Here is a 14,147-nt window from a genome sequence, read left to right as displayed (position 1 = left end):
GGGCCGAGAGATAAGACTTCGGGCCACGAGTTATTGTTCTCGGTCTCGTTTTTTGTACTCGGCTGGTACGAGTTACGTTTTCTGTCGTGTTATCAAATTCTTTAAATTCTCGGTCGCGTTTTTTGTTATCGGGCCGTGTAGACTGTTCACAGTCCCCTATTTTTCCGTGTAATCGTCGAGATCGAGCGCGTCTTACCGTTAATGGCGGCCATCTTGGCTTTCAGTCGTACCGAGTCTAACCTGGGGAAGAGTATCAAGTCTACTTAGGGGGCGGGGGACGGTTTGGGAGGACCCCCTAGAGCTATAATCCCCGACGCCCGCCCCCTCGGTACAACAAAAAATCAAGATGGCCGCCATTAACGGTAAGACGCGCTCGATCTCGACGATCACACGGAAAAATAGGGGACTGTGAACAGTCTACAAGCCGTGAGGAGTGTTTACAATATGCGAGCCAGACGTGCGAGGCATAAACAAAACATGCGAGGCATGAGCAACCCCAACATAAACTGCTAACCGTTAAGCTAACCGGGGAGCTATTTAAGCTAACTTAAGTGCTATTTAGGCTAACTGGGGTGTTCCTTAGGCTAACCGGAGTGTTTTTTAGGCTAAAATGAGTGCCTCAAGGTTAAAATGTAACATCTAAATCAGTCTATAACCTGGCGGGCCAAGATAGATAAAGATGTCTCACGTTTACTATAGAAAAACAATCAATGTAGAAACGGTTTCTGTCTGCAAATGAAAGGTAAAATAACAAATGCTTTCCCCTGAATTTCATTTAAAAACATAAATAGCGAAACATTGAAAAACGTACAAGGATATAAACGTACGCGTGATGCGTAACGTTACTCTAGATCCTGGGGGGGGGGGGGGGGGTGCTCAACAGATGCTTGGGTAGGGAGGTGTGGCCTGGGCGTTTAAACCCTGACCCTGTTTAAGACACAATTTTCCGATTTCCTTATCCCGTTTAAGACAGAATTCAAAATTTTCAGGTCTTTTCTAAGACACTTAACCCAAAATCACGTGTTTAAGACTAGAATGAAATAAGAATACGCTAGTTTCTTACTGTATTGTAATGCATTGGCAATCACAATCTGTTTAAGCCATTAGGTCATGTAGGGATATCCTGTTTAAGACAGAAAGTGATGAAATAGATACCCCGTTCAAAACAAAACATCCTGAAAACCATGCCCTATCGGGCCGCACGTCCCCGTTAAGGTCACATAAGGGAGTCTAGATCATACCGAAAATTACGATCCGTCATTAACCCGGCGTCACATACATATTAGGACCGTACAAATTGGTTTCTGACTCTAAAAGAAAGGTGAAAACGTAAGGATTAAAGCCCGTGGGTTATAAAAAGCATTCGTATGACAAATGTCGTTTTCCCCTGTATTTCATTCTGACTGCAAGAAATGCAATTCTATCTGGTGGTTACTTATTACCTCACTATATCTCTGTATCTATCTATTTGGTAGCCTGCGAGCAAGCTCTCTTGGGGGTCGCGGGCGGGAGGGGGAAAGAGGATCCACCCCCAAGAGAGCTTGCTCGCAGGCTATCTATTTGGGGGAATTGGCGATGCTGGAGTTTATCACTGTTAAAAGATTGTAGGCTTCAAATATGGCCCGAGTATAAGCTGGAAACAGCTTCTTGTTTTTTCTTAAAATCCTTTTCCTAGCGCTAAAAGTTTCCGATTCATAAATTTTTCAGAAGCGATGTTTTATGAAAATGATTTGACATCGGATTTCCATACAAACACTGTTATAATTTCAAGCCTGTTTGCCTACTCGTCAAAATGGCGTCGAAAACCGTGATAAGGCCTATTGGGGTGAGACATCTCCTTGAAGCTGGGTTCTCTATGCAAAATTTGAAGTGGAATTGGACTGGGGACTCGGGACTGGACCGCCTTCAGTTGGAATTCAATTCTCAATGTCTGTAAAGGACAGATATAGGAAGTGCATTAAGGTGTCTACGCCAAGCCTGGTTCTGTGATATGAATCTCAGAACGTTTAAAGAGATTGGATGGCAAATAGCCTAAAACGCCTCATTTTCAGGGGTGTCCAACGAGAATATTAGGGAGCTAAAGCAGCGACAACGGCAATGGCAACGAAAGCGTCACCTGAAAATATAACTTTATTTCATTTGCGCTACTTCGCGGTTATTTTAACTCGCTCAACTTCTACAGAAACGGCGAACTATCCTGGAACCAAATTGGTAGGAGTGGCGTACAAGTTAAGAAAGAAAATGAAAAATTCACCGTCACGTTCTCTAAAAAAACCTAGAATTTGGTCATTTCACGTTGTTGTTTTGCAGAGGACGACAAAGAAATGCACCAAAATGTAAAACGCACGTGCAGAGCGATTGTTTTTGTTCATTAAACCTATTGTTTTGTGGCGTTGTCGTTGCCGTCGCCGTCCGGTCGTTGCTTTAAGCTTCCTATAGTTTCCTGTGTTCCCATATCCCCTTGTGCCCTTTTAGAGACATATTTGGTTAAGCTAACACGGATTGATCTGCTCGGATACTAGTTGGATGAAAATTTTATTTCCCGAATTTATTGGCCGTTGTTGGTTTTACGAAAATGCTGTCTGACCTTTTCTCGCATCAGTTTACTTTTCTTACTTTTACCTCGACATTTTTGCCTTACACGAAATTTTGAGCAGGCTTTTTGCCGTAGAAAACTGTAGATTTTTTCACGACAATTCAAATTTCTGAGGCGTGTAAGACCATCCGAACAGATATCCACCGAAATAAACCGATGACATTCCCTGCATTTTCTCCATGAAGAGGTGAGAAAGCCTCTTTATCAAGGGCGGGGGATGTATGGTAAAAAAAATAAGAGCAACTACAGTCGACTCCCGATAACTCGAACCTTGAAGGGAGATTGAAAACATGTTCGAGTTATCAGGAGTTCGAGTTATCGAGGGTAAAATTATACAGAAAATGACCTGAAGAGAAAGGAAAATTGGTTCGAGTTAGCGGGAAGTTCGAGTTAGCGAGGGTTCAAGTTATCGGGAGTCGACTGTAGATCTTTGGAAAACAAAACGAGTGTCCCCACCGATTTGACTTAGCTAAAAAGGATTTTCACGGCGGTCATGTTGGAGGTACCGTAAATTATATAAAAAATTTGCTTTAAAAAAAATATCTTCCCATTATCATTCACCTCACTGTGACACTCGGGCTTTTCTCAAAAGTAAAAAGCTTTGATTCTACGAAAATCTTTCAACGAGGAAAGAAAAAGTTTAACAAAGGGGACTTCGCTCTAAAGTTTTGTGGTTTAACACTTGGAAAATCTACGTCTTTAACGAACGGCTCCTCAGGCATGGCGAAACTCATATAAATGGCAAAGTCTGCGTTGCAAGGTTGATCGGAAGGAAGAGGCAGTCAACAAACAGCAAGCGAGGGCGAGTCAGAAATATATTATTGAAAATATATTAATCAATCTTCGTCGTCGCTTTTAATAATGCGCCTTCTTGATCAATTTAAGAGAGCTGATTTATTAACACTTTTAACCAGCCTTGCCATGGACTGGAATGTGCAGTCCGTTATGGATAAAATATTAGCACCGAAGATGGCTTCAATAGCGTTTGAGTTTGACGAGTAACATCTGACGGAGGTCACAACGTTCTGAATTTTAAAAATTAAAGAAACTTTGACGGAATCGTAGGAATCATCAAAATTTATAAGTAAGTAAGTAAGTAAGTAAAACCTTTATTTTGACACGATGAGTATTTAAGCTATGCAGCTTGTGGGGTCGTGTAAATAATATAAAAAAATACATAAACAATAACTGTAATAAAAATGGTAAAGTAAGATAAGACTTATGACTTCTTATATGTATAAACATAACATTGAAATTTACTATTTACAATAAACAAGTATTTGATAATTGATGGTATTTATAACTGCTAAAATCATAGACCGAAAAACTCCTTTTAAGGGGGATCTATCTTCTACAGAATAAATTAGAAAAGTCCATGTCTCTGACCAAAGTAAGTTTGTTAATCATCCTGGAGAAACGTTTCACACTATTCGCCATACGACATTCAATTGGCAAATGATTCCACAAAACTGGACCTCTATAAGATATAGAATGCTTTTTGATATTCGATTTGAAAGGTGGTATTTCCAGCTTAAGACTGTTCCTTAGATTATATCGCTGGAGCTTCCAGTTTTTTGACTCGTTTCTTCCGCTGAGTGCATCGGACTGATCTGACATTGGTGGCTTAACGAGAAGTCGATTTGTACGCGCTTAATATATTTGTGGCCGCTTAACTGCATCACCGACGTAGTTTTCGGGATCTCACTAGATAATTTGACAGTTTTCTTTTGCCTGCGATTGAAGGACAGCAGCAGAAACAATGTCTGACAAAAACTTGCATCGTCCGCCGTCGTTTTTGTTGAAAGCGGGACACAATTAACGCAGGATCATTCGGGACAGTACTTAGTCCAATACTTGGAAAATATTCGACCGGCAATAAAGTGATCTTATTGGTTGATTTTAGTTATTGGACTTCCGCCTGCCTCAGCCGTGTACTAATATAAGATCATGGGTGACAAATTACTCCTGAATTTTGGCGTGAAATTTCAGCGTTAATTTATCAATTCACCTGTGAAATTACAAAATATCTATGGCAACGTTTCCTTTATCTCAGTGCCAAAATGGCGTCCAGGTTTAAAGATGTTAGGGATGAAAGAGGTTACGGCATTAAAAGCCGCTGCAGAAAACCTGAATACGCGAAAGAGCACAATTAACAGATTGAGAGTTTTTGAGAACTAGTGTTATGAAAATGGTCTTAAGAAAAACCCTGACATGCCTGAGACGGTCGGTCCTGAACAGCTGGATAAAGTACTCGAGCGGCGACCACGATTGTGAGCGTAATTTGTTACCCTATGATATTAAAAGGTATTCAAATGGTATACTCGTGAAATCAGGAAATAATTTCACGCGCGTTTTGTCAAAATTTTAATAATTTCCGCGTGAAATTATTTCCTAATTTCATTCGTCGCCATTTGATTACACATACTAATTTATTTCCTGACGGAATGTCATCTCATTCATTTTTTTTTTTTTTATTTCCAATGTACCGCCGTGAGAAACCTCTAATCCCTATGTCGATTACGCAGTAATGACGATGAGAAAATAACCAGCTCCCAGTTGGCTTGATAGCTTAGTTGGTAGAGCACTTCACCGGCATCGCAGACGTCATGGGTTCGAAACCCCTTCAAATAAGGCTTTCTTTTCGATGGCCACTCTTTTATCTATTCAGTTATATCCGCAGTTTAAAATATCATCTTAGTTGATGTAACTGTGCCTTTTTTTTAAAACAATTTAGGCCGGATAAAAAAGCTTAGTTTCTACATGAGCATGCAAAACCATAGATCGCGTGGGCCTGGGCTTAACCAAAATACTGTTCACGCCTCGCTCTCTTCATTCGCGTCAGATTTGTTTAGCATGACGGCAATGAAACGCAGATTCATGGTCAAAGCTTGTTATTTTCTTGCCCTTGTGCTAATTAGACGGAGACGGCAAAGAAGAACAAAGATTTTGGGTTGGGAAGATTTTTCAGTAGAGGGAAGAGGCTGGGCAGTCAACACGTTGTAACCTGGACTTCTTCCATAAAAGTTGCCATGTCGACAACGACTTTGTTGTCCGCCATCTTGGAAAGATTGAAACAGCAGAATGCAGTGCATTCTGGTATTGTTTCTGTCACTCTGTAAGTTTCAATTCGAATTCGCTACATGACGTAGTCATTACCGCTGACTAAGAATGTGTAGGCGCATTTCTTCTTGCCGAGTGAGCGTACGGATTTCTAGCTTTGTACTGCGATCGTCGGAATGTAAGCACAATAACTTGTAAGTATGACTTTCGCTCGGCTGTTTTGCTCGTATTGATGAATTGAAACAAAGCTGATTTATCCGTATTAGGTTTTGTTGTTGTTCATTATTCCACTCAGTTTTCTTTACAATACAAGATTTGATAGGAACAAATCTGTTCTTGGAACGGTACGAGGGTAACGTGAGGTAAACTGAGAAGCCGCCTCATCAGTAGCAAAACACGAGAAAATTTCCTTTATAACTCCCATGTTTTAATCGAATGTATGTCATATTCAATCATCGAACCTAATCGAACTCAATCAAAGTTCGATTGGGTTCGATTGCTCCAATTTTTTTGTGAGAGTTTGATTGTGTTCGATTATGTTCGATTAATAAAACGTTCGATTTGGCTCGAGTACTTTCGTCGGGCTCTTGTCGATAATTATTTAACGTGAATGAGCCAAGGTTATGCAGTCGCCATTTTTCTGAGAAAGAATGAGTTTCTTTTTCCGATTAACAGTGTAAAATAAGAGATAGAACCCCGGCGAGGTTCAGTTGTATCTCAAGTGTTGTCCTATTAACACAACCAACATCCTGATCAGTTCTCCTTTATATAGGAAGCTTCTCATCTTAAATTCATCATCGATGTTAGTTGTGTCATCCCGGATGAAAAGCAAACTGGCAGGCACTCCCATATGAAAAGCTTTTGCACTTAGCCTCACTTTTATTATGAGGTTAACAGGAACTCGGAAATGGCCTACTGGTTTTCAACTGGGATTTGCCATGAATTTTCTCCCTGGAAATTCAACATTGGAACCGGGAAAGTCGCCGCACAGGAACGGGAAATAAATTATTACGGATCATTATTACACCATCGATATAAACTGAATCACTTCATGGTCAAACCTACTCCAGTCAAATTGCCTTCGTTGCTTTCGGAATTGACGTGTTGTTTTTTCAGACAAGGAATTTACTCCAGTTAATTATTATCTCTTCTTCCAAGCCTCGGTGAAGTGAGTTGAGTGTAGCCTGCAGTGCAGGCGTTTTTCATGGGCGAGCGCTGAATAATAAATTTAGTTCGCGTATTTGAAGGGACTGAGGGGGAGCGGGGGGCTGGGGGAGTCGTCCTCTCCCTTAGGGTCACTTTTGACTCGCTCCAGCCCTCTCGCGCTTCCTCGCCCAAGATGACAGCAATGAAGGATTATTCAGCGCTCCCGCTCCAAAATTACGCCTGCATTGCAGGCTAAGTTGAGTGAGGTTGAGGTGAGATACAACTGTTAGTATCTTTTTAACGACGATATCATCAAGTTCCCAGTATAACTGCCTCATGTTGCAGAAACCGGGTTTAATCTCACTAGCGCTCCGCCTGTATGTATCACCATGACCCGAATAGCAGGTTTAACTCTCAAAAAGAAGTCAACAGCATTCAGTGATATTTGGATGATTTATTTATCGGTTATTAATCTAAGGCGTTACACAGTGTCGGCTCGACAGTCTAATAAATTAATTTTCTAAAAGAACACGCCGACATTTCTTGCAACAGGACTACAAGCCCGGAACAGATCTCCCGCCACCACGGACACATCTAGCGACCATTCTGTAGCACCTTCTATACTTTCCCCTGTTCTTTCCTTTTCCTCTGCCTCTGGCAAATCTGCCTTTACCTTTTCCCAAACAGGATCTCAACTTCCTGATGCAGATCAACTAAATGACAAAAAGAAAAGAAGTAAAATCGTAATTAAGAGTCTGTACAGGTAGAAAAAAAACCTTGTTGTAGGTAAAAGGGAAAAAAGGATATGGATAACTCGTGATGAACTAACGCGGTATTTCAGTGCCTCGCTTGGACAATCATTTAGCACGGGAAAAGAAAACGAAATTCAATTTTAACTGACTAATAAACTAGAAAAAATGCAAGGGAATGTATGCGGATTAGAATATGTACAGTTACCAAAATAATTATAATAGGCAAGATGAATTATTAGAATGAATGAATGAATGAATGAATGAATGAATGAATGAATGAATGAATGAATGAATGAATGAATGAATGAATGAATGAATGAATGAATGAATGAATGAATGAATGAATGAATGAATGAATGAATGAATGAATGAATGAATGAATGGCTGGATGGATGGATGGATGGATGGATGGATGGATGGATGGATGGATGGATGGATGGATGGATGGATGGAATGGATGGATGGATGGATGGATGGATGGATGGATGGATGGATGGATGGATGAACGAATGAACGAACGAATGAATGAATTACTTTATTTATACACGGTCAACTCATCAGTGCTTTATTTAGACTAAACTAAACTACTTTTCCTTTTTCTATCGTAATATAGCAATTTTTAAAGCTAAAAATTAAAATTATGTCTAAAACTGCTATATGAATGGTGAAATGTGAGACTTGACGGGACGATTTTTTCCAAAGAATTGTCCCAGCGTAACTGAATCTTTCCTTCATGAAATTCGAGCGGGCTAGTGGGCGGGGTGGCTGGGGTAGCAAGTTTACCACTAATATCTCTTAGAAAGTAACTGGAGACATAGCTACGGTCAGTAAATTTTGAACAAAGATAGTCAGATGCCAAACAGTGGAGTGACTTATAGAACCATTGCGGCATAATTTAATCTTCTCAGGGGTTGTCAAGTTTCTTCCAGCCAGGTGGATTATCTCTTGTAGCAAATACGAACTGCTGGAGAAATGTGTTTATGAATTCCCTGTCAGTGTTAAAAGTTGGTAACTTAAAAGTTGAAGAGAAAACAACTTACAAAAAAGAGAAGCTTGAACTGGATTCGAACCATCATCGGGTTCCAGTGAAATACCCGTTCAAACCTACTATTTCAAGGTTCTACTAACTTCACTATATATGTTACAGTCTATTGATCTGTACTTGTGTACATAGCAGGTCGAATATTGGCTAGCAGAAACTAACCTTTTTTTCTTAATGCCAGTCTTTCAATCAATCTCGTTTGTAAACCACGAATTCTTATCATTGCTATTCAGTTAAGTTATCATCCCAGATGAATACAAACTGGCGGACAGTCTCAAAGCTAGTGTTTGGTTCAAACAAAGGTTATTCCTTTTCGGGTCGAATCTTAATGGTGGCCTGGTAGGAACTTCGTTAAAGCGAAATAACCGAATTAGCAATCTAATCATTCTTTTATGAGAGACAGAGAAGAAAACATAAAAACTAAATTGATACTACCTTATTTCTCGCATGCGCATCATCAACATTTTCGCCGATGCTGTCGTCATCATTCTCGAGCTCAGCAAGATCGTTTAGCTCAACATTTCCCTCTTCATCCTCACCGTCACTCATTTCTTCAAAGAAAGGGTTTGCGTACACTACGGTCGCCAGAAGGACGAAGGCTAATGCAAAAATCTGCCTCATGTTTTCTTGTCAGAAATTTCTTTCTTTTCAGCCGAGCTCCGAAACTATAGTCACCACGAGTTAATCAGCTTCCAAACGCCAAACGCTTGCTGCTCTTTTATGGAAATTTGTGAAGCATATGGCCGTCGATAACAAATCCAATACACCTGATTATGGGAAAATTTGAAGGCAAACAGCTCAAGGAAAGTATATTTGAAGTTTAGAGACTGTTTTAACAGCTTTTTCATAACCTGCCAACGTCTAAAAGCGCCAAAGAAAACCGTTTCACTATAAGACGGCAAATAGATAAAATGAGATTGAACATTTTCAAATTGTATGTAAAGACATATTATTGTACTGAACAATCTATCAACGTTATAAAAAGTTAATCCTCCCAATAAATTATTTACTTTTTTAATTTTCCTTTCTGATTTATCATGTTGATAACGTCAATGAGTTGCTGTTACTGCGCAAATATATATCACGATTAAATTGTAAGATATTACATTTACTTGACAAACGTTAAATTTTAGTTTGCTTTGTGACTTTGTGATTATTTTCGATTTAAAAAACTAATACTGTTTTTCGAGTGTTTTGAGCAGGTGAGTTCCCCTGCAATCTGCGAAAAAAAGTATCCTGAACGAGTTGCAGTTTACAACACGGAGGACGTTCAGACTATACTAACTTAATTCATATTAGTATATGTAATAGGACTACATGCTGTCCAATTTGGAAATAATTGGATGAGAAAAATTCCGAGGACTGCCAAATTGGACAAGGCCGTAGGCCGAGTCCGATTTGGCAGGAGGAATTTTTTGAATCCAATTATTTCCAAATTGGACAAGCATGTAGCCGTATTACCTATTAATTATATTGTGTATTATTTAAGGGTAAAAAATAAGGCTGATTTTGTCAGGAGTATATTATTTAAAAATATCTTCGGTATCCAAATTAATAGTTAATTTGGATCGGTATCCAAATTAACAAATAATACAATAGTTACTTGAATGGGATTTCTGACTAGCAACATAATTACCTCGCATAAACTTTTACCATGCTCCCATTCAATTCAAGCCTGTTAACTAAGAACAGTGCTGTTTCTGTTTTCATATTTATAACTGCTAAAGTCTAAACACGTCCTTGTCTCGTTAAAACACGTGCCATCGGTAACTGGGGAATCAAATTTTTATCGCTAAAAAAGTATTTCCCTTAATGTCCACTTTTTACTTTTTTAAGTCGGGTGGGTATCTTAACTTTATTTTATCAGAATAACTTTGAAACCGTACGAGAAAAAACTTAGAAATTGAAAGATAAATTCATGTGATACTGGGTTTACCAGATGACGCAGGTTATTAGTCCCTAACAGGTTCAACCTAGGCCGGCAGGATGGCTTGAAAGTAAAAACATGAACAACGCGATGGGTTTGAGAAAGAGCTAGCGCTTATCAAAAATATCATAGAGCAAACTAACCAATTACGAGATTTGTATGTTTAACGGGTCAGATATTGCGTCCGTTAAAATACCTGATTATATTAGCTTAGGAGGAGACATGGTAAAGATTGTTTTCCCAAAGGATCGTTTCTGATTCATTGGTTTCTAAGGATCTGAATATTAGCATTCGGCATTTTGACATTAAGATGACTATATCACAAATTGGACAACCATTTAACTTCGTTTGACATTCTTAACTGAACGTGGGTAGTTTTCGTCGATTCTGCAATTGAAAATTTGAAAAGTTGTATATATTCTTGCAGCTGAGTCTGAAATTAAAACGCAAATTGTGAAGTGTCTGGTTGACATGACACGTTTCATTCAAAGTTATGTTACCGTGTATGTTCAGAGAGAAAGGTTTCAGATTTTCATTTTGATCCATAGAAATAAAATTTCCAGTTAGATCTCAGAAACAGAAAAAAAATTTGAAAAAAAGTGAATATTTGCCGAGAAATCGGGATATAAGCGATTTTTCCCTTAACTAAAACTTTACTTTGATTGACAACATATTGCTGTTTTCTGAATCTTTAATCTTCGCTTGGAAGGGACATTTTCAAGAGTTAAAACTCACAAAAGATTTGGTCAACTTCATTCAATTTGGCCAAAAGCTGATCATGCCCTTTCCATGCGTTTGAACGAAATCGAATGAAGGAAAATGCAACACGATTTTTTGGCCCGTGGGATCCTGACCTCGAGAAAAAAAATTCCAAAATATGAAAATCGAATTGATTTAAAACGGTCTGACCTTCAAGTTTCGACTGCGCGGAAAACTCGGGAATTCAATTTCTTGAAACACCAATGAAATATTTGAATAGCCAGTTTTATAAGCTTTAATTCGATATGGATTTTGGGTGTCTGTGATATAACTAAGAGGCGCTACGTATACATCCATTAAACTGGTTGAACCCTTGTAGCCTTAAATAAAATCACGTTACGTTGTGAACGGTCCAGCATTTCCTGTTTGAACGGTAAACAGTAATTATTGCCATTAGCACTTGCTTGGGAAAATCGAGAGAGTGCAAAATAGTCAGGATGGTTTATAAACAGGAAACTCAACGAGAATATTAAAGCGAAATGATTAAAATGGTGATTCCTTAATTCCTACATTGGGACTATTTTATGTCCTTTTAACAGGGAAATTTGTGTAACCTAAAATAGTTCGATTCTTTGATAAATTGCCGAACGTTTAGGAAGCGGAATGCTAATTCCCGAATTTACGAGCTGCTGTAGGTTTTTCGAAAATACAAGCTTACCTATTTTTTTCCCTCTTTAATGATGTATTTGCCTTTCCTTCGTTTTTTAGCTATGCGAAACTTTCTGTTGCTGCCAAATTATTCTTCGTGGTTTTTGTATTTACTTTCTAGACTTTAGAGTTTCTTTGTTGTCATTAAGTTTAAGTTTCTGTGGTCAAACCAACGGATATGTTTGCCCACGTACAAGCAACGAAACAATGCTTTCAATTATTCCATCTATAGTCCTTTGTAGTTAGTTAGCTTTTCCTCGAACGTGTTCAGGAAAACGCTCAGTTCTAGTCAACGTGCCATCGTGTAAAGATCAAGACTATAACTCAAGTTTAACGCTTTAAAATCCCTAACGCGGACTCAGAAGTAAGTCTCTTTACTTTGTGCATGTTACTGTTTTTATTGCCTTTTTTGTATCGGAGTTATGAAGTTTTCACTTTTGTTTCTTAAGTTTGTAATAGCTTTAGTACTTAGTCTTACTATAGTTTTCGTTGTATTTATTTCTTAGTTTTCGAAACCGCTTTATACATCGCTTTGTTACCGTACCGCTTTGTTATCGCTTTGCTACACGTCGCTTCACTTCCAAGCATTGTTAATGTCTGCACCGCTTCTTCAATAAACTTTGTTTGGTTATCTTACCGTCGTGAACCTTTGTTGTGGCAAACCGTTTTTATAAGCGCGTATAGAAGTTCTGTTTCTTAACGAGGGATTAACGACCGCCTGTGAGTAACGATCTGCGCTCACACTTTCAGTTGACCTTTTTGCTAAGTTTTTCATCACAATTGAATCCCAAATTCTCAGGCAGGTAATGTCTTTCCGAACACATGTTCAACCAAAACAAACCATTAGCTGGTGTCCCTGTGTGAAGCACTGAAAGCCTTTTGGATCCAGTACTTTATATTCTAATTTTATATTTATGTACTTTATATTCTACTTTATATGCTAATTGCGCAAATACATGTAAGATCTTGTGATTCGCTCTTAGTTTTAACTGTACATACATCTTAAAGCCATTCTCTCTTTTTATCATCATTTTTACTTTTTTTTCGTGGTATGTCTGTAAAATAGCTGATTAGCTAAGAACATTTACCACGTAAAATAAAGGGTATTGTCTTGCATTGTATTGTAGTACTTACAATACGATTTATTAATTCAATCCTTTTTGGGGTTTTTTATTTAATTTTTTTTTTTTCAGAAATATTTGATTTACAACAATAGTGATACACCGAAATAAATTACACTAAACTACGGACTACGGTCATACTACTAAGAGATCACAATATTGATACCGCCACAAGCATTCTGGCAAAGTCCCCTACACTCGCCGGTGTTGTATACATGATCCCCGCAATACCTTACGGGGAGTTGATAATAAGATATCCAGTATAGATCGGCTCGAAATCGGAATTGGGGTAAGAAATCTCCTTGAACCTGGGTTCCCTATGCAAAGTTTGAAGTGAAATTGGACTCGGGACTCAGGGACTGGGATCGGCCGCTTTCAGTTGGAAGCCAATTTTCTATATCTGTAAAGGACAGATATGAATATGAATCACAGAACGTTTAAGGAGAGTCGATGCAACCAACCCAACGAAAGCAAACACTCGACGGCAGTGCAAACCTTTTACTTAAAAGAAATTAAATATTTCAATTACACCAGTATATTTTTCTAATATTATATATCCTTCGTTATTATACATGCAGTTTTCTTACATTAAACCCTCATAATGCCTCCCCCTTAATGCAAAGTAGAGTAAAATAATAACCATTCGACTTTGTTTGACAATCTTAACTTAACGTGGGCAGATTTCGTCGATCTTGCAATTGAAACAGCCACGCAGGCTAGAGCTGGTTCACATGGCATGTTTCATTTGAATAAAGAGACGTCGTCGAAAAGAGCGAATATTTCGCCTTTGAACAGTCTAAATTCCCACGTTATTTTATGACCTTTTAAAAGGTAAATTTGTGTGGCCTAAAATAACCTGATCTGTTCGCATTCTTTAGCTGAAAATTTATAAAGCATAAACTTCCAGGGAACGCAATGAAATCCCTCGAATTTACAAAGCAGCTGATGCTAGCTAGCCTTTTTTCGCACTATTAATGACGTATTTGCCCCGCGAAAGGGCAGATATAGGAAGCGTAGTAAGGTGTCCACGTCAAGCCTGGTTCTGTAATATGAATCCCAGAACGTTTAAGGAGATTGGATGACAAATAACGCCACA

At 38.6% G+C, this 14,147-nt stretch overlaps 2 protein-coding genes across 2 annotated transcripts in view; both read right to left on the bottom strand.

Annotated features, from left to right (window-relative positions):
- LOC146451455 (uncharacterized) overlaps positions 1-14,147 on the bottom strand; it is a 299,471-nt gene that overhangs the window by 204,631 nt on the left and 80,693 nt on the right. The gene's annotated exons all lie outside the window — the stretch shown is intronic.
- LOC146451460 (uncharacterized) lies at positions 7,237-9,800 on the bottom strand. Its single transcript, XM_085098970.1, has 2 exons — positions 9,032-9,800; positions 7,237-7,515 (listed from the first exon to the last, which is right to left on the bottom strand). The coding sequence occupies exons 1-2, from the start codon at positions 9,215-9,217 to the stop codon at positions 7,357-7,359; spliced, it is 345 nt and encodes a 114-aa protein (XP_084955096.1). The 5' UTR covers positions 9,218-9,800; the 3' UTR covers positions 7,237-7,356.

Source organism: Pavona decussata, unplaced genomic scaffold, assembly GCF_977016875.1.
Source record: "Pavona decussata unplaced genomic scaffold, jaPavDecu1.1 SCAFFOLD_386, whole genome shotgun sequence".
Taxonomy (NCBI): Eukaryota; Metazoa; Cnidaria; class Anthozoa; order Scleractinia; family Agariciidae; genus Pavona; species Pavona decussata.
Note: the sequence above shows the minus strand (reverse complement) of the source record. Positions and strands in the feature narration are given on the sequence as shown.

What these genes read in the sequence shown, in the direction of transcription:
- LOC146451460 (XM_085098970.1), bottom strand. Translation starts at nt 9,217, where the DNA reads ATGAGGCAGATTTTTGCATTAGCCTTCGTCCTTCTGGCGACCGTAGTG. An exon ending in ATGCGCATGCGAGAAATAAG is followed by an intron (nt 7,516 to 9,031) that starts GTAGTATCAATT and finishes TTTGTCATTTAG; the next exon opens with TTGATCTGCATCAGGAAGTT.